Source organism: Stegodyphus dumicola, chromosome 9 (assembly GCF_044657685.1).
Source record: "Stegodyphus dumicola isolate Sdum_Otavi_A_Nest chromosome 9, ASM4465768v1".
Taxonomy (NCBI): Eukaryota; Metazoa; Arthropoda; class Arachnida; order Araneae; family Eresidae; genus Stegodyphus; species Stegodyphus dumicola.
The window spans coordinates 153,135,386-153,163,377 of NC_140776.1; the positions used below are offsets into that span (position 1 = coordinate 153,135,386).

Sequence of the window (27,992 nt, forward strand, 5' to 3'; positions counted from 1 at the left end):
GTAGTAACAAAGTATTAATATGCAGGAAACGATGAACTTTCGGGTGAACTTATGTATCTATATAGTAAGGTAAGTAAAAAAACGAAGTCTATTTAAACTGAAATTTAAATAAAAATTTTTTGAACACAAGTTTTGAAGAGGTAGAATTACTATTTATTTATTTAATTATTTAATTGAAGGATACATTTCTTTCTCTTTTCTCGTGTGATGTTATTTCTAGAGAGTGCCTAATCTGTTGTTTTATATACCACAGTACTTTAACGATTCATTAATACAAATGTATGTGAAAATTGAATGATATCTAGCAATGCTATAACGAAAATATATTAAACATTTTTAGTGAATATTAATCCAATAAATATGAGATGGTCGAAATAAAATTTTTAGCAATGTAGCAACTGTAAAATTTTAAAGAGTAACTACGAGACTAAATGTATAAATCCGATAATATGAAATAAATCATGTCTGAGATTTAAAATTAATAACTTTTAATCAACAATGAATTTTGTGTAGGATTCTATATAAAAATTTGCATTCGTGATTAGATTTCATCAATCGAAATTTTTGCATGATTCTTAATAGTGAAATAATTTATTTGCTCAGAATAATGCAGCTAAAATTTCTTTCGTTCTTCTAAATGCAATCCTTTACAGCTTATGAATTTTCTCTGCAATTACAAGTGGGTTATTTCTCCTTATTTCTTCCGCTCCCATAGCTTTGTAATCGAAAGTGCAGTTATGTTCCCTGTCGTAACGATGGATGGAGCAGTACAGACCTCCACAGCGACACTGAATAGGAACCAGACCAAGCCTCTTTCGACACACCAGACATTTCTTTGGTCGGGAGACTTCGGAACGGATTTTCAAGGAATTAGAGGTTGCTGCTGGTTGATCGTTTCGATTCTCTTCATTTGTTATGGTCGACGTGCTATCTTGTAAGCTGGCAACAGGAATTACCTTAGTTGCCTCAGAATTTCGTCCAGAAGTTAAGTCATTGTCTTGATCCTTGATTTGATCTTCATTCGGATTTTTTTCCAGTGGTGTAGCAACTGTAAAACCTGGGAATGTAGAACTCTGGGAATTATCGAAGCTGCTGCTTTGAGTATTAGTAAAGCTTAACTTACTAACTACTTTGCTAGATACGGAAGTAAATTCATTGCATCTACTCATGTTCGTAGAATTTTCTAAATTAATTTCCCGATCAGAGTTTGATTCAAAATTGTCGGAACTAGAACTGTCTTCTGCATCAGCAAAGAAGTCCTCTGAGTTGGTATCCATAGGTGTGTACTCTTCTGCGGACTCATTCACTGAAGACATCATTTCACGAGAAGAAAATTTCAACTCATTTGAAGAATCTTTAAGCATTTTCGCTGCACGTGGAGTTTCGTTACCATCTAATTCATCATCATCTGTTGATAATTTCTCCTGAGCTTTTCTTTTCAAATCGGATGTCTTTCTTTTGTGATTTGCGTCGATATTTCTAGAAATTATTATATTTTCAAAGCCATCTGCTTTAGATTTGCTTTTAGACTCAGATATATTATAACCATTTCTTTTGCTAGTTAGATCGTAAGTTGGTTGCCTCAGATTTTGAGATCCTACAGTTTTACCTTGCTTCTGAATACTATCATCAGAGAATTCTTCACTTTGTTTAGCTTCACTATGTGCAGACTGCGTATTCCTTGTGATATTATTTAAACTGTCATCGCTGCCCTCATCAGAATCATCTGGAAATTCATAAAGAATGTTTCCAGTGAGTTCATCATTTTCTGAACAGCAGTTTTCGTTTTCATGGATGAGGCTAGAGAAGGATAATGATGTTAAAAATTTATTTTACTACTCTGCTACTAATTTGATTTAAAAGAATCTCAAAAGAGGAACCTTTCTAACATAAAAATAGGAATACCTTACGAAATTAACTTAAAATCAAAGTCTGTATATAATGTAAAAGACATCATAACTTATTTCCAACATTATATTATCAGGTTAAAGGCAAAACAGCAGTCTTTAATTCTTATTCTTTTCTCTTAAATTAATTTTTAAATGTTTTCTATGTTTTATATTATGTCAAGAGAAACAAGTGCATATTTTCTCACATATATAAAAATGAATTATAAAAAAGTCAAAAGTTTAATTCAAGGTTCAGAATTCCCCTTTTAAACACAGTTCCCCCCTCAAACGGTCATCTTCTAGATTAGTATTTTTAGTACAGTACTTATTGGTAATATTATATTAATATATGAAAAATACTTTAACGAATGAGTTTTAATTGCAAGCATGCAAAACATATTGTATCGAATTTTGTATTTAGGTAGGCAATTTTAGTGGAATTATAATTAAAATTGTTGTATTTTTCTGTGTAATGTAACAAATTTTAAGAGAAAGCTATCCCGAAAAAGTAAGAATACAGAGGGGCATGAGCATTTAACATTGATGAAATGGTTATCTCAGTAATTTGTACTGAAATTGAATAAATGCAATTGACCACTATGTTAGCTGTAACCGTCATTTCCCCGTCGTATTGCTTTCCGGTAATTTCGAGAAACAGAAAGTACTAGAAATATCTCGCGACCGGTTGAAAACTATAAAAGGCTGGGCCGAGAGCGTCTAAGTTGAGTTACTTAGTTACTGTTGTTGCGAGTTGTTTAGTTCTGCGTGAATTAAAATATCCAAATAACTTCCTCTTTAAATGTGCTTCGCATTACGTTGTATTTAACCTTTTTAGTAGTTTGAAGTATAACTACTGATTATGCTGCCTGATATTGTGAACACTTGTACGAATATTTTTGAGGTCCAGACTTCTGATATATTTCTTTTGATAAGAATAAATTTTATTAACCTATTATCGGAATTGTGCATTCAATCTAATACGAATCCGTATGGGCACTGCAATATTTTTAAAATTTTTGTATTGAAACTGAAAGATTGAAATGATCAGTATTTTCTATCCTGCTTATTGCTGTTTGTCAAAAAGATTAAATTACTCGACTCACCGAGGAAGTGTTTATGTACTAGGTGAATCATAACTTTTCTTTTATGCTGAAGATATTGAACGTTAAAATTTATTTTATATATACATGAACGTAATCTTCGTGTATAATCTGCATTTTATGATGCCTTTTTATATCAACTAAAGAAATAAGCCAAGAGTTTAATTCAAGATTCAGAATTCCCCTTATAAACACAGTTTTCTCCCCAAACGGTCATCTTCTAGATTTGTATTTTTAGTACAGTAAATTGGTAATATTATAATTCATATTATTGGTAATATTATATTAATATATGAAAAATATTTCAACAAATGAGTTTTAATTGCAAGTGTGCAAAACATATTGTATTGGATTTTGTATTTATATAGACAATTTTAGTGAAATTATAATTAAAATTATTGTATTTTTCTGTGTAATGTAACGCGAGAGAAATTTTAAGAGAAAGCTATGCGGAAAAGTAAGAATAAAAACTACCGAAAAAAAGTAATCTCTAAAAATGTAAAACAACCTATGCTGTTTTCATTCGTGACTAAAATAAATATGCTTATTGAAATAATAAAAATAAAAGTGTGTTTTGCATTAATGTTTCAGAAAGTTTTCTTTGTCATTGAAACTAATCACAATTAAATGAGTGTATTTCTTTTTTAGTGAAATATCGTCATCTTTTCACCTTAGTTCTTGATCTCAGGTCCTAAACTTTTAGTTAAAAAAAAAAAAAAAAAAAAAAAAAAGGATTTCTTCCGCTTATTTTTACCTAGGAAATTTCTATAAATTTTGTTTTGGGGAGCTAAGCACCTACATATTCTCTCTCAAAATCGGAATTTCATGCAATGAAAGAATTTTCGTTTAAATAATTTAACATCACAAATTCTCACAAGGGGGAATTTATCTTGTTTATCAAAGCCAGGCGACGATTTTTGATCAGACTGGGATGTCCATATGTCGGCAATGTTGCCCTAAATATTCAATAATAGCCATTTTTTAATTATTTAACACGAAAGATGCAAATAGTTTTAAAAGATAGATCTGAAATTTCTGTAATTGATAATGATAAATGCTTACAACTCATATAATATATTAAGGTTTTATTAGATGATATATAAATCCTTTAAGAATGCAGCAGAAAAACTTTGAAAAGCAAAACTTTTCTATAGTACCTGTTAGTATTTTGACTAAAAACTGCATAATTTGAGCAGTTTTGTTGCCTTCTAAGGCATTCATCCTTCTTTTAAAGAGAGATTATTTTCAAAAATCAGGACCCGTGTGATCAAGGTAGACACACTACTCAAACAAGCAAAATGCCGTCGTATTTATATCCACCTATTTCTTCACTTAGTATTTAAAATACTTCTTCTAACAATTAAACCAACTTCGAAAAGAAAATTTTAAATTTCGTAATATTTCTAAATGTTTATTAATGATTATAAACAAGAGATTAAATTACAAAGCAAAAAGGAAACAAAATAATTTCAAGAAAAGTGGTAAATTTAGATGACATTTTCTGATAAAAAAGGATATTTTCAGAAAAATTCCTTCTCATAAAATATTTACGAGGAAGAAAAGGTATCAAATTTATAGAATAATTAAAATTTTTATTCTTTGTAATAATTACACAGCCAGCGATGAAATGTGGATTTAGAACTATTATAAATTAAAATTAGAGTTTTTGTATAGAACGATTAAAATACCATAATTATACATATAGCGATTAAATACCATAGATGTAGAACAATTAAAAGTATAGAACGATTAAAAATATCATGAAAACTCATCTCAGGGAATTTAAAAAAATTCAGAAAAAGCCTTTTCTAAGCTTTTTATGAAGAGATGTATTTTAAGTGCATTTATTCGCAGATTTGTATAATTACTTGGCTTTTTGCTTTCAAGATCTTCATTTAGTTAGTATAATGAGTAAATCATTAAAGAAATCATACTTATTTAATGATATCTTTAATGATTTATAATATACATATATAAATAACTATACAAATGTAAACAATAAATAATTAAAATTTATTTAATCATAATTTATTCATTATAGCGATAAAATATTTAAATAATATCTCAACTTAAAAATGTTTTACTTATAGTTACTTAAAATGTTTTAGTATTATTTATGTTAAATATTCAAAATCTTCCTAAATTAGAAAATGAATTATTTTTGTTATTTTAAGCATTTATCGCACTACTTGTATCATCGTTTCTATCCCAAACTTAAACGAGGACGTTTCACTCCCATATTGGGTTGCTTAATACATATGAGTAGTGCTTAAATATTCTATAAGAGTATTAAACAGAACTCTTCATAAAATGTTTCTAGAATTTATCAAATACAGATATTTTAAATGGTAAATTTATAGTATAATTGAAACATTTTTAAAGGGCGTACCATTCCCTAATTCGTATTTCTTCAATAACTATTCTTGCCCCGTTTCCTTCTGAGATATGTCTGGTGCTAGTAGAGGGAGATTGAGATTGATGTGAGGAACTGTGACTTAATACTGGTTTTTCTTCATAAAGAATTACTTTACATTGCTCATCATTTTCATCCAACTCATCCGCTAAAATACTTTCTGAATCTGAAGTGAGATCTTCTTTGGACATACTGTTGTAATTTTTAAAACTTTTATTGTCTATCGTTTACGGTTAGGAAAAAAAAAACATCCAAATTTTATCCTACTAATATCAATACCAAGTTATTAAATCTTTGAAACTACTTCAAGCTGACTAAGTGAAAATGAGCTTTCAGATCATCAACAGACATTTTTATCACAAAACAATTTACTTGAATTGTTATGTTTCGTGGCTTTGTTATCTATTATCTACAAGTAAAGAGAAAAATAGGGATTAGAAACAATTGTTGCAGCTCTTTTGGTGGTTAATTTATAACAACAAACATGTATTTGAATAAAAATGTGTTGTAATCGAATAGGTAAAATATTTCTTTTAAGAATATTTAAAGGTAAATAAATGGATTAAAAGCATGTAATGAACATACTTTGGCCTTACTATAAATCGTTTTAAATGGGAAATGCTTTCCGTACATATAATTGAAATTCAAAAGACAGATTTTAAAATTAATATACTATGTTTGTGTTGTGACTCGTGACTTATCTCACTTGTCTGACAGTAACATCAGATCAGATTTAGGAATTTTGTTGTAGCCGAAAGGGTTGCTCATGTCGTTGACCTTGGGCACCCGATAGTAGATTACAGTATGAATTTGCTGGTTCAGTCCCAGTTTTGAAGGAGAATACCCACAGGAACAGATCCGGGGATATTCAACTCGTCTTCATTTTCCCCCAATCTCTATAGAAAACTTTCGGCTTGTTAAGTGTCCCTATGACGCAAAGACACTATACACTTACAAACATCCATATCTTCTGCATGATTTAAATCCAAGTCCAAGGCTGTGGCAGCCGCCTAACTTATTCATGAAGCCACCAGAGAGAAAATTAATACGTACAGTCAGCAATGCAAAATTTCATAGTTATTGACATGTCTGTCACATATGTTCAAGATACTTCTTAAAGGTTCAAAAATGTGTACCTACACAAACGCAACATCATATAAAACTGAAATAATTAAATAAGTAAATAAATAAATTAGCGAAGTTATCATTTCAGTTAGCTTGAAAACAATAAAATACTGATTTTTAATATCTAGAGACGAACATTTTAATGATCAGCATACGTGCAAATTCCTAATTCAACATAATCTTGAAATTGATAAATAAATTTGAGCAATTATAAACCTTTAGACTTATTTAATGCCTGATCTAAAGTATTGTATAAAAGAAATGATATTTTAAATAAAATATATTTGAAATCATTTACCTTTTCTTCACCAATAATAAAGGATGTGACGAATTTTCTACGAACATTTCATACATAATCTTAAATGTTAATACTTTGTATACTAGTTTTAAAGATTTAACGAAAGCAACTGACCAGAAAAAAAATCCGTTAATATGCTTGATAGTGAATTCTTAGATTACTGACAATCCTGTTTTGAAATATCTAAAATAACTATATCTCCTCTGTAAACTATCTTGTACGATTTTGCTAAGCTTTGTACGATTGAAAAAATTAAAAAAATGGCCATAACTTTCAAATCTTTATCGCTGATCACTAGCTACTTGAAAATTTTGATTGGTTTTCAGGAAGGAAACTCGCAGTTAATCAGAGTGGAAACGTGAAAATAAATTATCAAATATTAATCTTCAGTTCTCTGCTCTTATTCTGAATTTCAGCAAATATAATATTCTCTTAAATGTGATGTGTTGTGAAATAAGGGATCGATTGAGTCTGTGAAATATCATTAAATAACTGCTTAAATTTATTCTGCATCATTATAATGAAAATGAAACCTAACCATAGAGAAATCTAAAATAGCGAACATTAAAATGTAACTTTATGAACGACCCCTGTGGCATTTCTTCCGGTAAGTAGCTTTTCCGTCGTTCTGATATCTGGATCTGAGTATCGATCTGAGAAAGTGTCGAAACCTTCGCGGCAAGTGCAACAGCTCCAAGTGCTTCCGCTCGTCATCAGTACGTACGAGAAACTGTCATTGTCCGCTCCCTTATCTCACCATTCCAGAATAAACGAAAAATTCCACTCTATTTCAAAGCTAGGAAGAAACTGCTTCAACTCAGTACCCGATGTTTTGAAGTGGAGAGTTGTTATTTCGGTTGATGTTTTCCCCTCAGGTGCCTTTAGGAGGCTGCAATGCCGTTTTTCTGTTGATCTGTAAGCAGGATTCCACAGAAAGATCAATTAAAGATGGTCAGAGAAATATTAAAAGCTCTGTTTTTTAATATCATTCACAATCATTTAGGAAAGAGAATTGTAAAATTGAAAGTTTAGAATGTAACCTCGTGTTACTGAAACTGTTTCTAGGATCTCAGATAGATTCAGCATCCGAGAGTTTTTTGGTTCATTGAATCAATAGTGTCATTTAAATATTTGAAAATGAAAATGTTACTCTGTAAAAGAATTTTCGAATATCAGCATTATAAATTATCTTCATAAAAACCGATAACTGTATCAATGAACTTTTCTTTAGTTCCTTAAATTCGCATGTAGGCAGTAAAGCGCGGAATCATATTTTGTTGAATAGAATTTTTAAAATCACCATAAAATAAAAATATAAATATTGGGAAAAATAATTTAGGATGCTACATCGTATCCGCTAGCTTTTAATGGTATACACAAATAATCAATATTTGTATTCATGAACTAAGTGATTAATATGACTTCCTGTACAAGACCTAACATCGAGTTATTTGATGGATTTTCGAATGATTACTATTGCAAGGCGGGTTGCTTTGGAATTATGAAATTATTCAATAATGTTTAATCTTAAGTACTAGTATCTAACCAGTATCTGATGTTACAAAAAGTGATAAAAAATTTCTAGGTAATCATAAAAACAAAACTTGAGGAGTTATGAAGTGAACACAATGAATATTCTTTTGGCATTACGTCAGAAAAAAAAAACAAATATGTTGATAGTTAATGGTTGATAAATATATTTGGAATACATAAAACTTAATGATAAGCTTCTTAGATATCCTTCATGCCGCCCAGACGATATAGTGATTAGCCGACTGCTATACCAAAGGACTCGGGTTCGAGTTCCAGGTAACTGGTCAGTCTTTTCATAGGAGGAAAGGGGCCCACCTATTAGATGTCTCCATGATAAAGTGACCACCACTTCTGGCCTTAGTATTGGCCAAGTGGGCTGAAAGCCCGCCTTCGCGGAAAAAAAGATATCCTTCATTATTATATTGTTGCGTGCTTACAGGTTGAATGAACAACTCTGATTAAAGAATGAATCAAATTTATTATTATCACTAAAAATAAAACAGAATGCTTGAATTTCTTTAGATATTCGTTTAATGTTGCATAATCTCACAGTAGTTATCTTTTAAACTACTATAACGTTCAACAGAACTGAATTCAAAGACAGAGAAACGTAGAGAAAGCTGATTCTGGAATTCGCTACAGTAAACAAATAGCATTTTCCTAAACCAAACTCATAAAACAAATACTAACGAATTGAGAGGTTTTTCATGCCGCTTATATAAGCTTTTTAAATGAACAAGAAATTTCTAGCAATTGCTCGAAATCAAAAATAGATATTTATTTATTAAACGTTAAATGCATTCGCTTTTGTATTTAAAATTTTCCGACTTAGCTTTCTTTTAATATTCGTCACGCGCTGCACTGCACGAGGAATAAAACAATTCAATTTGCAATTCTACTAACATTATTTAAATACCAAATCCTTAACAATATGAAACACATAAATAAGCATCTGATAATTTTATAAAAGTTAGTTTTCAGCTTTGCGTTTTATTTTTCCATGGGCTCTTTTGCTCATTTTGCTTTTTATCTGCGTGTTGGTTTGATTTACTGTTAACGTCCTATGTTACATGTGAATTATGTTAACAACCTATGTTACCCTATGTTGTGTTGTACATCCTATGTTACATCTGAATTTAATACTTAATTCTGTTTTTGCTTTTCATATTATTTCATGTATACTATGACAGGCCAGACTCGAAGGAAGAGTTGTTTGATAGATATATGTAAATCTTCTCTGACTTGATATTTCTGTACGATTTTGCCTCCGTCTATCGAGAATGAGTCAAATGTCAAAGAATAAAGGGTCTGCCGGAACATTTCTGTGGATTATCGAAACATTCTGCATAGTAGTTATGTTTGTAGTCGTTATGCTTGTAGTCGAACGACTACAAACATAACTACAAGCTGGACGATGTTGGATTCATAAATTAGAGATTTATTTTTACTGTTTCCTACAAAACTTTGACAAGTCCATGTTAGGGAGTGTGAAAGCTAAATCATAGTGTTAAATAACTATGGAATATTCCTCGATATGTCTAGCAATCAAAGTTTGAGAACAAATTACTTCATTTTATTGGAGTACTCCTTTTCATTAAGCTTAGAAAGTCCTGCATGGAGGCATCTCCCCCTTAGGTAGATAATCCTAGTGCCATGACCTACCAAACCAAACCTTTTTCATTAGGATTCCCAACTATTAGGAAGATGTGCAAGTGATCTGTTAGAAAGAGTCCCTATCACACACCTCTTTATGATTGCTTCAAACGAACAAGAGAGGTGTACATAAACCACGGAAATGGAGCCGTTTAATGCCAAAAATTCGGTTCTGCTTCAGCCTAAACGAATGGTTTCAGAGACTGAAAGAGTATGTGGTGCCATGATATCTGTGCCAAACGATCAAGCGCCTGAAATACGAAATAACTAAGCCTTTAAGTCACAATATTTGTACGACACGATTCTCATGTTCTTACATCGTATCACATCGTATCATCACGTTTTCAGGCTCATTCCATTCATCGAAATCCGTGAAGCGAGACACGAGAGGATATCTTGACTAGCAAATAGCATGGAAACGATGGGCATTGCTTTCTGAAAGATTTGGCATTTGAATAACACTGAAAGTTATGCTCTTTTCATACACTGTAGCTAAATTTCTACTCTGTGACAATGGATGAGATTGCAATATACGTCATTTGAATATGATCAGCATGCTATCCGTTTTACGTAGGTGGGAATATCATTCAAAATAACTTTGATCGGGGCCATTTAGACTGTCCCTATAGATCTGGGAAAACAAAATTCCTGTTTGATCTTAGAACAACTACGCTGGATTTATAAGCTACAAGGGAATTGAAATCTTGCTCAGTAGTTCCAAATTCTTTTGACTTTGAATCTCACGTCTTGATCCATTATGAAGCTGATCTCGAATAATTCTAACACATATTATTGCTTTTCCCAAATATGTGATTATACATTTTAAAAAACTTAACAGATATAAAATGGTCTTAAAAACACTTATTGGAATGAATTACGTACGAAGAAGAATAAATACGTTTTTACCCTAATTTTTCAGACAAATATTAGCCTTCTTAAATATAAGTTCAATGCCGATAAAATATTTTAATTTATACCATTTAAAACAAAACAAACAAAAAAGAAAATTTGAGAAAATGTTTAATATTTAGTTCTTTTATATAACAAACACGCAGATACATCGCCCCTTTAAGGTCTGCTACTAGAATGAAAATATCTGCAGAGAAATATAATGCAGGAAATTTTCGTTTATTTACATTACATTTTTCAAGGAAATACAATTTCAGCTGAGAAATTCCTGTCTTGTTTTCTTTTTGCTATGAGTAAAATGCTGAAAAAAAATCTGATTAAGACACCACATGACTTCTCTCTACGGAATATTAAATTAGATGCATTTTTTTTTTTTTTTTTTTTTGCTGTATTTCATTTAAGCCTATTTTCTCGAATTTCATTACAGATATATTTCTCATTCAATTAATTCAGTTTTCCCTTCGTGGCAAAGCAAAAATACATAAATACACAAAATATCTTGATTAAAAATGGAAAAATATAGAAAAACATAAAACAGCAAATATAGTTAAAACAAGTTAAAAAAACAATTTTTACAAATAAAATTAGAGTTTCTAAGCAGAAACAAGTAATTCGCCCAGCAGGCAAGAAGGCAGATTTTTCTGTGCACAAAACTGAAAGTTTACTTTTGGTCCCTCTCGGCAAAAAGACACTGAAGGTGCAGAGACTGACTTAATTCGCTATTCTGCTAAGTTTCAAATATCAACAAATATGGCTGCTATGGTAAAAAAAAATTAGACTTAGCCGCACTCAAACAACTTGTTGATAATTCTACAAACAATTCATAACAAACATTCTAAAAAAATGCTACAACAACAAATTGTTGATAATTCTACAACTATTGCATGCAAAGTAACTAAAGGCATAAAAACCTTAACGCGAAGATACTAACAACATAATTCAATATTTTTTAAAGCAAAAAATGCAATTTACCAACATATAAGAATTAAAAAAGTCACCGAGCCAGTAACAGAGTGGGTATATATATATACATACTATAGCAGTCCTATATACACAATTTCAGCGTTCTGAGGCTACTCGTTTTTGAGTTATACGAGATACATATATACAAACGTACAGACGTCACGAAAAAGTCTCTTCTGAATCCATTTTAAATCCTTTTCGGCAACCCATTTTGGGAAAAAGAGTCCTTTATTCTGTCCTTACGTACAGATGTCACGCAAAAACATTGTTAAATTGCATTTGAAAGCGGTCAAAGTGGATATTTTTGTTGAAATATGATACCCGGAATTTTTCGTGGTTACAATGCTTTCTTTACTTCGCAAGAAAGCAAAAATATCACACGTCAAAATGTATGATCACTCCCTCATTAAATGGCAATATTTGCTCAAATTCTTTATAAGTTTTAAATGAATATTATCTAATTTAATAGTAAATATTATGAAAGCAACATGATTCTGAAAATATGTGCGTATGTTTCGCGTGCTTTTATATATACGTATATATAAGCGTATTGCACATTTTATTTACAAGAAGATACGCATGTTTATGGATTCATGCTGCCTGGATTTAACATTTTAGACGTAAAAATTATTGAAGTTTCGAATTCGGTACTGGAAGTATGGTGTATAGCTAAATTAATCGCCGTTCTATCTAAAAAAAGCTTTTGTAATTTTATTAAATGAGATCTGTTCTTGAAGACGTACCCTAATAAACGAATATTTCAGTTAATTAATGATCCTATTAGCAACAACTTTTAGTTCCCTCTTTACACTTATGAAATAGTTCTGTTTATATATGTAAGGTTTTTTAACAGAAAACATTATTCTTAGGTCTGCAAAAGATTAGTTTGAATTCTTAAGCTATGATATAAAAGTAGAATATATACGAAAATATTCTTATCGTTTAAAATGAAGCATTTTCTCTTTTACGAGTTAATTTCTCCTCTTTTAATTACTTTACTTTGTGATATAATAATTTAACGACATGTCTCTGTAAACAGAAATCCACTGCATAATTCCGGTTAGCGCTGTTATTTGTGTTAAAATGGTATTCCATTTAAAACGAAGATATAATGTATATGCTCATTCCCTCAAAATGATTTAGTATCCTAATACAGTTATTAAAGGATTTAGAAACTTCCTACTTCTTTTGATGTTATTTGAGGAACTGATAATGTAAACGAAGATGTTATAATTGCTGCCATTTTCATAGCTACCAAATTTTGAAGTTATAGTAACTAACGAAGTATTATATTAAGATATGAAACAAAATAATAGTCTACATACCTTAAATAAAGTGTATAGGTTTGAAAACCTAACGTAAATAGTTAAGCTTTGTGCTTGATTTTAAATGTGCTTGGTTTTTGTTATTTAAAGTACTGCCTAGTAGCGATTAAATACTTACGAACAAAACCCTATCCTCAGTTTAGCGACGGTTTTCACTGGTGTCTTTTGAAAAGTATAAAACCAAAAATAAACATGGTATATTTTTAAATAATAGTTTTTGTGATTTATGAATACAAAAAGGCTGAATAATTATATAAGTACAAATAAAAGGTTTAGCGTTTTATAAACAATATCAAGTTTGGAACTGAATTAAGATGAAGTCTTGATTTAAAGAAAACTCCGATTTAGATTTCAATACTCCCTTTAATAAGTGTCTTTAAATATAAAAGTAGTAACGCAGCAAGCTTTTCTTTAAATAATGGTTTGACTACATATAAATTATTAACAAGGTATTTCTGAAAGACAAGAGGCAATAATCAAAAACGTTTCCAGAAAAGGAAGGAGTGTATGTTGAAATACACTAATGTTTATTGAGAGACGATATCCCAGTAACCTCTGGACCTATGTCTACACCAACGGATTCATGATTGAGTGAGGTACTGGAACTGATGCATGAATAATCATTTTGCATTCTAATAAGGCAGTGGGAAGAGATACTACCCATTTTGATGGTGAAGTTGAGAGTATTTTATTGCTCTGAAACAATTCGGGGTACTTGTTTGTCTGATACCAAAGCCTTGTTGCAGGCTATATCCAACAATATACACTCATGTTCATAAAATAAGGATAATGCAAAATCAGACAAAGGAAGAGTTAGAAGCAAAACAAAGTTGACTTATTTGTAAAGCTTATTTATTAAACAAAAGGTAAAGAGCAAAAAAGATGTTATATGTTTGATATTATTAAAAAAATTAGCGATTTTTTCTTCCTGGAGCAAATTACAAAAAATACCTATTTACAAAAAACAAATATTACATGGTTGGTATGATTGTTATTACATTGTATGTTTCCCAGACGATGCAATACAGTCCGTACAACGCCTAGGCATGCTGAGTATCAAATTATCGATCTGATCTTGGGGGATATTACACCACTCAAAAAGCAATGCTCTCCGAAGTTCCGGTAGAAATGTAGGAGGAGGTTGACGGGCTGCAACTCGTCGCCCAAGCATGTCCCACACGTGCTTTACTAGATTCAAGTCCGGTGAGAATGCTGGCCAGTTCATACGGGTGATATCCTCCGATTGAAGGCATTCGCTTACGATGTTTACACGGTGAGGACGGGCGTTGTCATCCATAAACACAAATTGTGCGCCCATGTCACCCCGAAACAAACGTACATGTTGTTCCACAATGACGTCCCGATAGATTTGGCTTGTCATGGTTCCAATTTGAACATGCAGGTCAGTTCTGGAACCCAGAATAATTCCACCCCAAACGAGCACTCCTGCACCACCGTAACGGTGTCGTTCAATGATGTTTTCTTGGTGGTAAAGGGTACTTGGAGCTCTCCATATGAAAGTCCGGCGAGAATCAGACTGCAAGCTAAACTTGAACTCGTCGGAAAGCATCACACAAGCCCACTGTTGCGGTGTCCACAATGCATGCTCTCTACTCCAGGCTAACCGCAGGCGGCAGTGAGTTGCAGTAAGTGGAACGCATCTGACAGGTCTACGAGCATGTAGACCAATCTGCCCTAAGCTTCTCTACACGGTCTGCCTTGAAATTGCCGTACCAGTGGCTGAAGAGAGCTGACGAGACAGGTCTGACGCTGTGCTCCGCCTGTTTCTTTTGGAAGTAACTGCCAAATACTGGTCCTCATTCGGCTTTGTAAGTCTGAGGCGACCTGTGCTGTAACGTCTACTCACATTACTATCACATTGGAATCGTTGCCAAAGCCTGGAGATGACAGGCTGGACAATTCCAAGTTCGTCTGATACTTCCAATTGGGTACGCCCACATACCAGACAGCCGATAATTCTACCACGTAAAAAATCATCCAAATGTGTCCTTTGTGTCATAACTATTCGGTTATTTCACTGAAATGCTTATAAAGCGCCTGCGAACAATTTTACTTATTTGCCTGTATTCTTATATATCACTCTCTTACACTCTCGTCATTGTGACGTACCATCGGTGTCATCTGGTTACTTCCTGAAATTTGCATATGATTCTTGAAGATGTGTGTAGTGATTTTACAGGTGATATATTTATTTTAGAGTTCGATTTCCGCGTGACTCCGAATTATCCTTAATTTATGGACATGAGTGTATTTTGCACTTCCTAAAGAATTTACAAATGTAGCAAGATTCTCAACACTCTGGCTTACTCAATTATCTTGCAGTGGATTCCTGCTCATTATGGCGTTAAGGGAAATCAAAGAGTCGATTTCCTGGTAAAGAAAGGAACGACTAATTCTACAAACCACTAATAATCATATGACTTTTAGTTCTGCAAGACTTCTGATTAAATTAGAATTTAAGGGAAGGTTTGCCCCTACTTATCAAATGAAATTAAGGAAAAGCTCTGGGAGTGTCTCACTAGTTAGAAGCTAGTTATTCCAGGTTTTCCTCGTCGGTAGCAGTGGCGTTATTTCATCTTTTAACTCAGCCCGATTGCCTGAATGCACATCTTTTTAAAATTTCATTTAAGGACTCTTCTGTCCATACTCTTTGTCCATGAACTCTTTGGACAGTCCATGAATAAGGAGCGTAGTGACGAATGAACTGCACTATTATCTTTTAGTTCTACTGTTAAGTATTGGAAAGCAAGATCAAGACTGGCTTAGTCGTGAAATGTCTGGCATTTGTATAAATAAGTAAAATAATTTATAGAAATATTTATGCCCATACTGTAATATTTAGAATCATTAAACCTAAAGTTATTACTTTTTGTATATTGATTTCATGAATTTAAGAATCTAAATATTTATATATGTAAATATATGTACTACTATACAGATAGAATATTTGAAAAACTAACAAAACGTAGATAAGATTCAGGAGACCACAAAGTTGAAAATAAGTAAAATAGGTCAAGTTAAAATAGCCTATTTTAATTTATATTTAATAAATCTTCTTCATTTAGAGTAAAAGGATAAAAATGATCTAACTGGGGAAATAAAGTGGCCGGGTACAGAAAAAAAATAAACGAAAAATAGTAGCGATTCTAAGAGAGGCAAACTGTAATTTTGTTTAATTCGGCTTCATTTTCGCAGGAAGTGACCCTTCTATTCTCTTTTAATTCTTAGAACTATTAAAATTTATCTTTCAATTTATGTCATTTTATATTGTATTATTTACGCCTTATCTACAAAAACTGATAATTGTAATCTTTTTATTCTAAGAGAGTAAAAGATTTTAATTTAAATGTCTTCAAAATGCGCAGTTATATATATATATATATATATACTATAGTTTTAAAAATACTCAACGGTTTATTATCAATGCAAAATGCTCAGCCTATAAACACGGAAATTGGCCGGACGTGCTAGAGTTTCAAGTTCCTTCCTTCGAGCATGCTTCATTACAACCTTACTTCAAGGTTACTTCAAGGTGTCAAACATTTTATTTGTTCATCATTCTCCATTCCTGCTCCTCCCTCACTGCCCCATATTTGCAACGCCCTATACCGATGACTGATGACCGATGACACACTTCGCTATAATATGCCACCCTAGTTGAAGTACTCGGCATTCCCTGGGCTTTACGCAGAGTGAAGAGGTTTCATTTAGGGGAATGGGATTTAGTTTTTTCCGAAGTCTCTGACAGACAGTGAATTTCCTCTTATTTTGGTTCAAGGTGAAGTGTGAAACATTTTACCAAACTAGAATAAAACTGTGAAATAGTTCTGTTTAGAACCAAACGGTGCCATATAATGGTTTTAATAAGAACTCGTACTTATTATCGGTTATGTCTTGTTATCGGTTGTTATCTTACTTGTTATCGGTTATGTCTTTTTTTGGCAATGAGTTTTTTAAAAATCACTGTCCATTTCCTCTGATTTCTTCACTATTTTCGAAGTATTCGCGAAAACTAATAGACAGCACATTTATATTCTGGTTTAGAGGTTCTACACTGCTCTAAAGAATAAAGGAACATTGCGCCTTCTAACGGTTTTACACAGAACTGATAGCGGACGCGCAACATCTAGGACGTCAACCCAAGACGGGAGACTTAATTTAAGAATTGAAACTGTGTACGAGTATTATTTTTCATAGAAAATAATTATAAATTCCTTGATTAGCATGTATGACTTTCAATAAAAGCGGGAACACAACAACGGCGACGTGAACCTAAAACAGGCGAACGTAAGTGCAACGTTGTAATATAAAAGACCTTGAGTACAGACATCGCAGAGCAGTTTTTGCGAAATCTTATGTAGACAATGACCTTTCTCTTATTTTGAAGGTGAAGTGTGCAAAATTTCATCAAGATCGAAATAAAACTTCAGATTGTGTAAACTACCTACACATACAAAAGGACGCTCTTCTTTATATGCACAAATGGTTCTATTTAATCCAACTAGTGCAGTTTCCCGGTTTCATTTAATAATTTAGTAATAAAGGAATAGTTATTATAATTAATTCAATAGTAATTGTTAGTAACATATTGCTACGTTATTTTCTTCCTTTACGTTCGTACGGGGTTCGTAGATTTGGAGTGAATAACGACGATACTTTATGAAGTATCGAAACACACTTTATTTAGCCAATATTAATCAGGGCAGCTCCAAAATCACATTTTACAGTAGTCGAAGAACTGCTATAAAAACGCTATTACAATCAACGACACAGCCTTCACACTATCACTATAACATTCGAGGCAGCTTCACTGCAAAGTACCAGAGTACAGCTCCCGACTCTGCTCGGTCGTTCTCGGAACTTCACGTACTCTTGAGACTTGAGACTCTCCACGTTACAACTCGCGTTGCACTCGACGATATACAAGAGTACAGCTCTCGACTCAGCACACTCTAACTCGACGATGCACTAACTTGCGATACACTAAAATACTCTCTCGATGCACTTGACGACCAACTCGGCGCTTGACTTCGAGGCACTCGCTCAATGACTGACTATCAGCTCGCAAGACGAGGCACACTAACCGACTCTTCGCGTACCAGCAGGGTTTATACAGCTTTTGACTTGTGTTCGAGAACATTCTGGGCTAAACCGGTAAGAATTCGTTCTAGAAGGTTATCCATCCGTCCATGACATATCGCCAATTTTATCGCCAAATGAGCGATTTCTCGTCAAATGTGGCAACCCTGCCTTTTTTGTCATTTTATGGCAACCCTGAATCTTCTTTGAGGGGAAGCCATCTTACCGCGCCTGGACATTTCGTAAGAATATTAATAATAAGTGAAATGAATCTGCATTTAATGCTTTTAAATCGCTTAGTTTGTTAATTAATAATAGAATAAATATGAGAGAAGAAATAAATGCCTTACGGTTTGCTGAACGGCAAAACTCATCCGCGTGGATGATAAAAATATTTTAATTCAGGCAGCGACAACGTATTTCTTTTAAATCGATGACTTCGTTTATAAAATTCGGAAGGCAAATATATTGTAAGTGGCAACATATTTCTTTTCTATCGCCGAAGTTTCTGATTAAATTTTAAACATTAATATCTCACGTTTTGCAGAGTGGCAACACAAAGTTTTACTGATGACCAGTGACTCGCATCCTTACCGCGTTTTATTATTATACTAAATTGGTAACTTGTTTAATATCCTTGAGCAAAATGATAATTGGTAATTTATGCGTCAAATTAATAACTCCGTGAAAACATAAACAACAGTTTAAATTTATTATACATTCAGCCAACCATTATTACAGGTAAAACGTTTGCTAGATTTAATCACTGACAGAAGAAATTTACAATATATTATCTTATGGAGAAGGAACTGAAAACCTTTTTGATGAAAGAATTATGCTATTGTATGTAAATCTTAAAAAACTAACTTTCTTCCACGGATGGAGTTTGATGGAGATGCTATTTATCGTCATTTCGCAAGAAAAAAGAAAATGTGTTCCAATACATAGTTTGAATCTTTTCGACTATCTCTCATCAGAGCTATGAAGCTGTTGAATTGAATTGAAGAATTTAATAAATTCTTGAATTGAAGATTAATTTAGTAAAGTAGTGGGAGAAACATGAAGTTTGAAATATCAAAGGCTATAGCAAAAGACTGGAATAATTATTCCACAATACATCAAGTCATCAAGTCATATACATCAAGTCTGTGCCACATCATTTAAGAAATACCCACAACAACAAAAATATAGTGTCCAATTTTGTTTTTCGAAATGTTTAGTATACTTTACGTATACTAATTGCACGAAAAAAGATTAACTTCTATCGAAATATAACTAATCAGGTGTGAAAAGCAGAGTTGCTTTCATAATGAAGTCATTATTTTGGTGTCGTTCTATTCGGTGTACTGTAAAATCTGAAGAATTTCTCAAAGTTTAAAGTACAGACATCACTGATTTTTTTACTTGTGTAGTCTGTTACTTGTGTAGTATTTACTTGTGTAGTATATGTCTGTATTATATAAAAGTTCCTAAGTAAGCCAATTGATAAATTCATCTTTTATCACATAGTTTAGCATCTCAGTAGAATTAAAAGATGACTACATTTAACATTACTAAGATGCCAAATGTGGTAAAAAGTACAAAAAAGTCATTCTAATAATTTATTACAAAATACACTCGGGAAAGAAATCATGGTTTATCATTCCTTACTAGCGCATAATTTAAATTGCTTGAAAAGAAACCTTTCCCAGATTTATGTAATAAGTAGTATAATAGGTATTGTGGGATAAAAACCCATTGTAATAAATTGTACAATATTTTATATTTTGAAGCTTCTTTGAGAAATATTAGCTCTGAGTTTCAAGGACTTCTCATATAATGTAACTCTCCCTTTCATTAAAACAAATTTATTAGTTTCTAAACTATATAATAGCATTTTTAATAATGCTATTTGCTTTTTCAGCGCTACTAATTCATGCCTTTTCATAATTTGTTTAAAAGTTTCGACAACCACTTTTTCACTTTCTTTGAAAGCCGAGAAGGAAGAAATTAATAATGGTTAAAAGATAGAAAGCATTCCATTAAGTATTCGAAGAACATTAAGACAAAAATTGCTTGAATATTTTTTCCTTCTTTTCTCATCTCATTCACCAGAAAATGTTTAGAAATGTTAATTATAAAAGAAGCAAGATAAATAGGGAAAATATGTTTGTGAAATACTTTTCGTTGTTAAGATTTTAGTGGTATAAACTTATAGTTGATAATTTAATTTACAGAATTTAAATGTAATCGATTTGTATCGTTTTAATATCAATTTTTAAGTAGTAAAAATTAGTTAGGCTATATACATATGCTTAGTAAGATTAAACTTCTTTTAATTTGAATGTTAACATAATAACAGGATGTATAAAAATACGATTAAGAAATCTTTGTTGGATAATTACGCAAATTTAATTTAGAAATAAAGCTCAAAAAGCGACTTTTTAATGACTCCTTTTCTTCCCTTTAATAAATCCCAAATAAATTAATAAATGAGTAGTGTATTAGAATAAATTAGAATTTAAGCGACCATTTCATTCAAATTGAGATAGTTTAATAGGTATAAAGGTTAAATTTAGAGACTATAGTGACAGGTAAAAACACGCAGTTTATGAAGCAAATATAGAAATAAACATAGGAAACTTTCAAAAATAAGAATCAAATAGCATTTTCACCAAATTTAAAGTATTCGAATTATTTTCAGATTTAAACCCCTGAAAGTGCAATAATAATATCGGTGGCACTTATTAATACAACCACCTTAGTAGAGATTGCCAAATTTTCAGAATGTCCCAAATTCTGGCAATGATGCGCAATCTTTCAGTCAAGCAAAGCCCCCATTTTCGTATGTGTTCTTTTATATGGTATTCCAGGTTCAAAAGATTTTTGTAAACAAACGGTGATATTTTTTTGCTTTAACTTAGTTCTAAAATATGAGCTTGTGGAATTTGCTAGCAAGGGAAAAACTGAGGTAACATTTCTGGAGCAGAACAGAATTTTGCTGAAAATTTTCAAAAGGGAAGAACGAGAAAATGCGTTTCCTCGATAATTGCTGTTACCAAGGGTTACGCGAGAGCAAATCCCGCAGTTCTCTGGTACATTTTAAGCGAAAATAGATTGCTTTATACTTCTAGAGAAGAACAGCGCAAAAAAGATGATGAATGTACGTGTTTTATTTATTTTTTAATCTATCACATAATACTTATCGAATAATTTAAATATGTAGTAATTTCTAAAGTATTTTTTTTATATGTTGATAATGTTTACCGACTTACCATAAGTATCGATAGTTTTTGAATATTTTGTTAAAACAAGGCTCGAAAACCATCATCTTGCATCCGATAATTAATTTTTAACCTTTTCATCTGCACAAAATTGCCAAAGTGCGCCAAGGTGGTTACGTTAATACGTAAGTATTATCATATCCATTCATTAAAAGGAGAAAACTAAACTTTTGTCACATAAAGCGATATTTTGGTCCGGTCCCTGTATCTCTGTAATAGGTAATGTAATTGAATAACTGTAATTGATTTTATATGCAACAGTAGCCCTACCCGGTTCTCATATGCTTTCCAGTAATTTTGAGAAGTATTAGACATTTCTCTGGGGCTGGGTGAAAACTATATGAGGCCGGACATATGCTCTCAGTTGTTGTTAATTTAGCGTGAGTTCGGAGTAGTGAGATATTTCTGGGTTTGCTTCGCTCTTTAGATGCGCTTTGCGTAGCTTTATGTTTAACGTTCTTAGCAGTTTGAAGTGTAACTACAACTGTAGTCTGTGATACTGTGAACACTTCTACGAGTATTTTTTTGGAAAGTTCTAGAACTCTGAAGCTTTCCTTTTGGTAAAATAAATTTTATCAACCTATCATTGGACTTGAGTGCATTCAATCTATTGCGAACATGTACTAATGACAACAATACTGTGCATTACCTTGATTTTCTAGGATTTAATCTGTCTTTAGTGTGCTGCTGTATGATGAGAAAGGATGACCTGAGTTGATTAATTAATGCCACAGTAAGCAGATAACTCCCTTTTAGAAAAAAAAATGGTATTAATGAACTTAATAGAACTCATATTAAGACATACTAATTGCCACTAATTCATTGTCTTCTAAAGTTTCAGGAAAGTTTAAGAATTTGGTTTATACAAATAAGGTCAGGTGGCGGAGGATGGATTAGCTTTACTTAGGTCTCTTTCTGGTCATTACAGATTTTAACACTCCATTTACTTAATTATTTTTGATATTGTTTTTATTAACGGGAGCGGAGTCCTCTCCAAATGTTTTGCTAAACTTTTCAACAGACTGGTTCGTATGAAGTTGCCAATGCTTACTTTTAAATAAGTAAAATAACCCGTGCCTTTTCAAAATTGGCAACGAGAATACAAATTATAAAGATATAACGTTAACTTGTGTTTTTATTACCATTGCATGTACCATGGATATGAAAATTTGGGATTTTGCTAATGAGGAGGAAACATCTTCCCTACAATTTCTTTAGGATTTTTCAGATTCAGGATTCTGTTTATTTCAGAGTAAATAATTCCTCATGAATTATTTACTCTGAAATAAACAGCACGAAAATCATGAAATGGGGTTCTCCTTCAGTTCGAAGGAAGCACCCAAGTGGAGATGTGAAGCTATGACGTGACGAGAAAAAAATGTAGTATTACGTTTTCAAAATGGGTTTGAAGGGTCGAGAATCAATTTCTTTAATGGAAATCGATTTCTTTAATGGAATTTATATATAGTGTTTAGTATTAACTTCTCTTGAATTTGGCCGGTATCAACTTCATATGAATCATTGCACTATTATTTATTAGAACAGTTATATGAAGGAAGTGTATGGCCGTGGATCAATATCTAGACCGTCAGTTAAAATAGGCGGCACTGGTATACTGTCGAAGTTGACAAGAATCGGTTTTCGCGTTGAGAAAACAACGTCGGTCATATCCTTCTGGCCCAGATGGTGTACGGCGAGCTCTGCCAACAAACAAAAGAATATCTTTTAGTCGCTGTGCCAAGCTAGTCTGTTAGGAACTTTGCCGGAACCAGCTATTGAAGAAAATGTAATTGATGACACTATACACACTCACACTGTTGGAAAGGATATGACACTGAAGAATTCAGGGAGGCCGGATTTTAACATATCTGTCTTAACCATAAATAGAATTTTATAGATCTCGATGCTGGTTGTTATACGCAAATTATTGAAAAGTTATGGGGCAGTGCAAAATGCGGAAATAAACCTCAACGCGGCATTGACTGTAACCAACTTCATTCTTATTTAATCGAGCTTATGTGGCGGCAAAAGCGTCCTAAAGTGCAAGCGTTTTCACAAGTTTTAAATGACCTGAAAAATGTTAGAGTCCTGAATTATATTTGAAGAAATTAAATAATGAAAATCTGCGTAAATGTATGTATATTTCTCACATTGTCATAAAATAACGGTACATAGAGTCATCGAATTTTGAATAACGTAATCCTCCAACGAATATGAGCATGTGGAAGACCAAATTTGAAATTTGAAATTTGTTTTATGATCGATTTCCTATTTTTTAAAACTTTGACGAATTTTTGATTAACAAACTCAAGGATTTCAAAGCGAGCAATGGCAACGTTGTGCAGAAAAAACATTTTTATCTCCAGCGCGTGAGTCTCTGTATCGGAAATTCTAAAGATATGCTCGTTTTAAAACTATTTTGCGATATTGCTGTTGCACTGGATCTTATGGTTTAAGTGCGAGGAACATGATATTTAATAAAGAAAGGTAACACACAAAATGTTAAAAAACGCCCCTTTGGACGTAATTTAAAATCTGAAACATTTCAGATTTTTTTTGTTACTTTTTCTTTTATATTTTTCTTTTATTTTACCATATCGTAAATATTTTGGCGATTATTTTTATGCTTCGAATTTTTCGCAAGTTCGTCAGCTTTTACAGATATCTGAATCTGGTACCGATAACAGAATAGTACCCATTTTTTTTACTGGTAATATATATATGTACCTGAAAACAAAACAGAATCAATCATCGCAAGGATCAGTTTAAAAATTAGAAATGGCACATTTGCGTGTACAAAAAGTAAAAGTATAACAGCTGGGTTAGTAACATTACTATTAATTTCAATGTTGTGTTAGTTCTACTACTCGTTTTACATTTTAGATACATTTTTATCTCTACAATTTAAAAGCATGGCTATAAAAAAGACGCAAAACTGTGTAGAATTATTATGTCTCTTTGGAATTGGAAATCTTGAAAAATATATGTGCAGTCTGAAGGAATCACAGATGGTTAGCATATCTAGCTAGCATAAAAATCTGAACTTACAGAAGGGAAGGGGAAACTAAAGTGCAGTCAATTACACAAGGAAAAGAACAAACACCTTTAATTCCTTATAATAACAGCAGAAAATGAATACGCTAAAAAAATTTATAAAAGCTCCCATTTTTTTTTTCACTATGCGCCGCAACTGATAACAGTGATATAATTTCGCTTTGTTTTAGAGGAAAATAAATTATAACACTTGTATCCGATGTCGTATACTAAGTATATGTTAGTAAAAATACTTATCGCTAACAATATGTATTTTTCGTAAATGAAATAAATGTTTGCCATAATGCTTAACAAACTTGTTGGGTAACTAAAAAGAAAAACATTTTTCTTATTATTTTCTTTTGAAAACTGTTCGACTACCTCCTGTCAGCCTTTGTTGCACCCCTGGAGTTCAGAGAATTATTATTCTACAGCACTGGAATTTGTGTGACACAATAGGGCACGTGAAAATAAATTATTACTTTGCATCGAAAATCGTCTCAACAATTTCCATTTCTCGCTAATGCCGCTATAACCGAGAACCAGCCGCTGTGATTGCACCTACATTTCTGTCATGCAGTTACTTCTCTATACAAATATGTTTTCAGGTAAATCAAGCTAGTGATTATATTAAAGAGCAAAAATTTGTTTTCTTACATAAACATTGTACAAATTTTGGAGCAGAAACAATTAAAATTCAAGAAAACATTCGATTATAGAAAGAACATTTTGAAATCATCACTGTTTACCATACGATTTTTGTTAAGCATAATTCATATTTAAATTATTTATCTTGAAGAGCCTGAGCAGTTTTACTAGAAATGTAACGCCATGTATATTTTATTCGCTTCTCGCCATTTTACTTATCAACGAGATGTAATCTTACAAATGCGGTAGTATCTAAATTTTAATATCCACATTACTTATTAAAATATCTTTTGGAGGTGTGAGCATCAACGACACCGGTAAAAAAGAGGCCTGAACTCGTTTAGTCAAATCCATAATGTTTAAATGGAGAAAGCTAATGACTTTAAGCTTCTAGCTTCCGCTTTTAAACAAATTACTTTACCAAGGAGTGCTTTTATCTGTACTGTAGGAAGTTTTAATTTCCAAGTGCTTTACTTGTAGCGAATAGAGTATAGTCAATATTTTTTTTTATAATGCAGCATTTTGCAAACAATTTAACTTCTTTTGTTTTTTTTTCAAAAATAGTAAAATCTATTATTTTTAAAGCAATGATTGAGAATACATAACTAAGGTAAATTTTTCTGAGTAAAATCATAATTCGTCTTTACGAAAACAGGTATAATGTATGAAATAAACCTAGACTAAAATTTAGAAACGTAAAAATGATGCCCCAAGTTCTTTCAAACAAAATTTGCATGGATTTTAATGTTACTCACTCGATAGTTAATGATAGATACAAAAAGGTGAGGAAGAAGTATAGAAAAATTTCAAAGAAACATTCTTTGTATCCAAAACTTTTACAAACTATGAATACGTATAGTAATTACGTTAGATTTTCAAGGGCTTAAAACTTGAAAACACTTATACACAACCACAAATCATTACATGCTGAGAATCAAACTCAGGATGAGATCTCCAGAATCCAGAATTTTTGCCTCTCAGATATAATGGGTTTAACTTTGTTAAAATTCACTGTCAGAGCTCAATGTTTGTATTCATAAATATATATATTGTTGCATACGCACGGGTTCGCAATAGATTGAATTGCACACAGGACCGATGATAGCTTGGTAAAATCAATTTTATCAAAAGGAGCACTTCAGAGTTCTGGAACTTTCGACATAAATACTCTACAGCTCTTCACGGTATTACAGAGTATATTCAGTAGTAACACTTCAAATTACTAAGCACTTTAAACACAACGCAGTGCAAAGCGCATTTAAACGCGAAGCTCTCACGGTTATCTTACTACTCCTATGTCGCTTTGAACTAATAAGTGCTTCAATCAAATTGATGCTCCCTCCGATCTTATATAGGTTTTTCCCCGCCGCATAGAAATCTCACGCACTTTTCGAAATTACTAGAAGTGAGGGAGGGATACGGTTACAGCTACTTATATCATTAACTGCATTTATTCAATTACAATATCCATCACAGCTATACAGGGGCTGGTACAAAATGTGGTCAAGTTGGGCGAATCTTGGCGTTTTCTCTCTAAATTTGGTGATAAAAATTGGTTGCCAAAGCCATCACTAGCTTGGCGACATCTCGCTAATTTAATGACATAGCTATTTACTCAAAGTTAAGTAGAGTTTCCCCCTGTATTCTTACTTTTCCGGCCAAGCACCACTTTTTATATTTTCATATTGCATTATAGCTCCAAAAATTTTTTTCACATATAATTTCGATAAAACTATTTATATTTGTACAAAATTCGTGATAATATTGTCAACTTCATACTAAAACCATGAACTGAAACATTTTGTTGTTTACAGCTAAATTAGGTTGTTTTTGGTGTTTACAAATATGACTAAGGAGAAAGATGCTCCTTTTCTGAGCAAAAAATCAAACATTTAAATGCGCTTTTGTCGAAGCAAACTATAAATAGTGAGGATTCGTGGTTTGAACTTCTGTCAATTTTACATATTTGTATGTACTGTTTTACATTTTTTGCATATAATAAATGTTATCAGCGTTAGTATATTAATTTTTGCTAATATTTACTTAATGAAAGAGATCAATATAAACATCAACTATCGGAGCAGAAAATTTTTTCTTGAAGAAAAAAGACCATGTTATTTATTTCTTGAATAACTTTGGCCTTTTTCTCGTTTGAAATCACCTCCATAAAACGGTTGAATTTATTATCATTAATGGTTGCTTCATCTGAAGGAAAAAGTGTTATGTGAACAAGAAAAGAGGTAAATCCTGTAAATTAGAAAACATAACCTCTGACATTAGGGCAAAAATTTAATTATCATAATTTATCGTCTAATCAGTTAAATATGAGGTGAATTTCAGATAAAACTAACAAGTAAAACTCAATTCATAAATAAATAAAAATTATGCTAATAATTTAAAAATAGGAAAAATGTACCATTTATCTTTCTTCATATTTGTTAACTGCATAAGCCTGATGTCTTGCCGATCTTTTACATCTGTAGTACTATCAAGCTTAGCACCGTTATGCGTCATGCCAGTGGTAATTCTCAGAGAGGAGAAAGGGACGCAAGTAAAGTTATGTGCTGTGTTCTTTCATAGATATTTTAATTGAATTAAAAATTAGCTGGAAAACTGAAAGAAAACAACGGTTACCAAGGAAATGACCAACGTTATTCCGGGCTGCCACATAAACTAATAAAAAAGTAGCTGAAATAAATAACTTATATTAAGTTATTAATTTTATTCCCCAAAATAATTT

The 27,992-nt window shown here is 32.1% G+C and overlaps 2 protein-coding genes across 2 annotated transcripts in view; both read right to left on the minus strand.

Annotated features, from left to right (window-relative positions):
• Positions 1 to 27,992, minus strand: part of DopEcR (G-protein coupled receptor DopEcR) — a 174,505-nt gene that overhangs the window by 124,506 nt on the left and 22,007 nt on the right. The gene's annotated exons all lie outside the window — the stretch shown is intronic.
• Positions 48 to 27,891, minus strand: LOC118187015 (uncharacterized). The gene is made up of 2 exons (XM_035357199.2): positions 27,669 to 27,891; positions 48 to 1,800 (listed from the first exon to the last, which is right to left on the minus strand). Exons 1-2 carry the CDS (start codon positions 27,764 to 27,766, stop codon positions 648 to 650), a joined length of 1,251 nt encoding a protein of 416 aa, XP_035213090.2. The 5' UTR covers positions 27,767 to 27,891; the 3' UTR covers positions 48 to 647.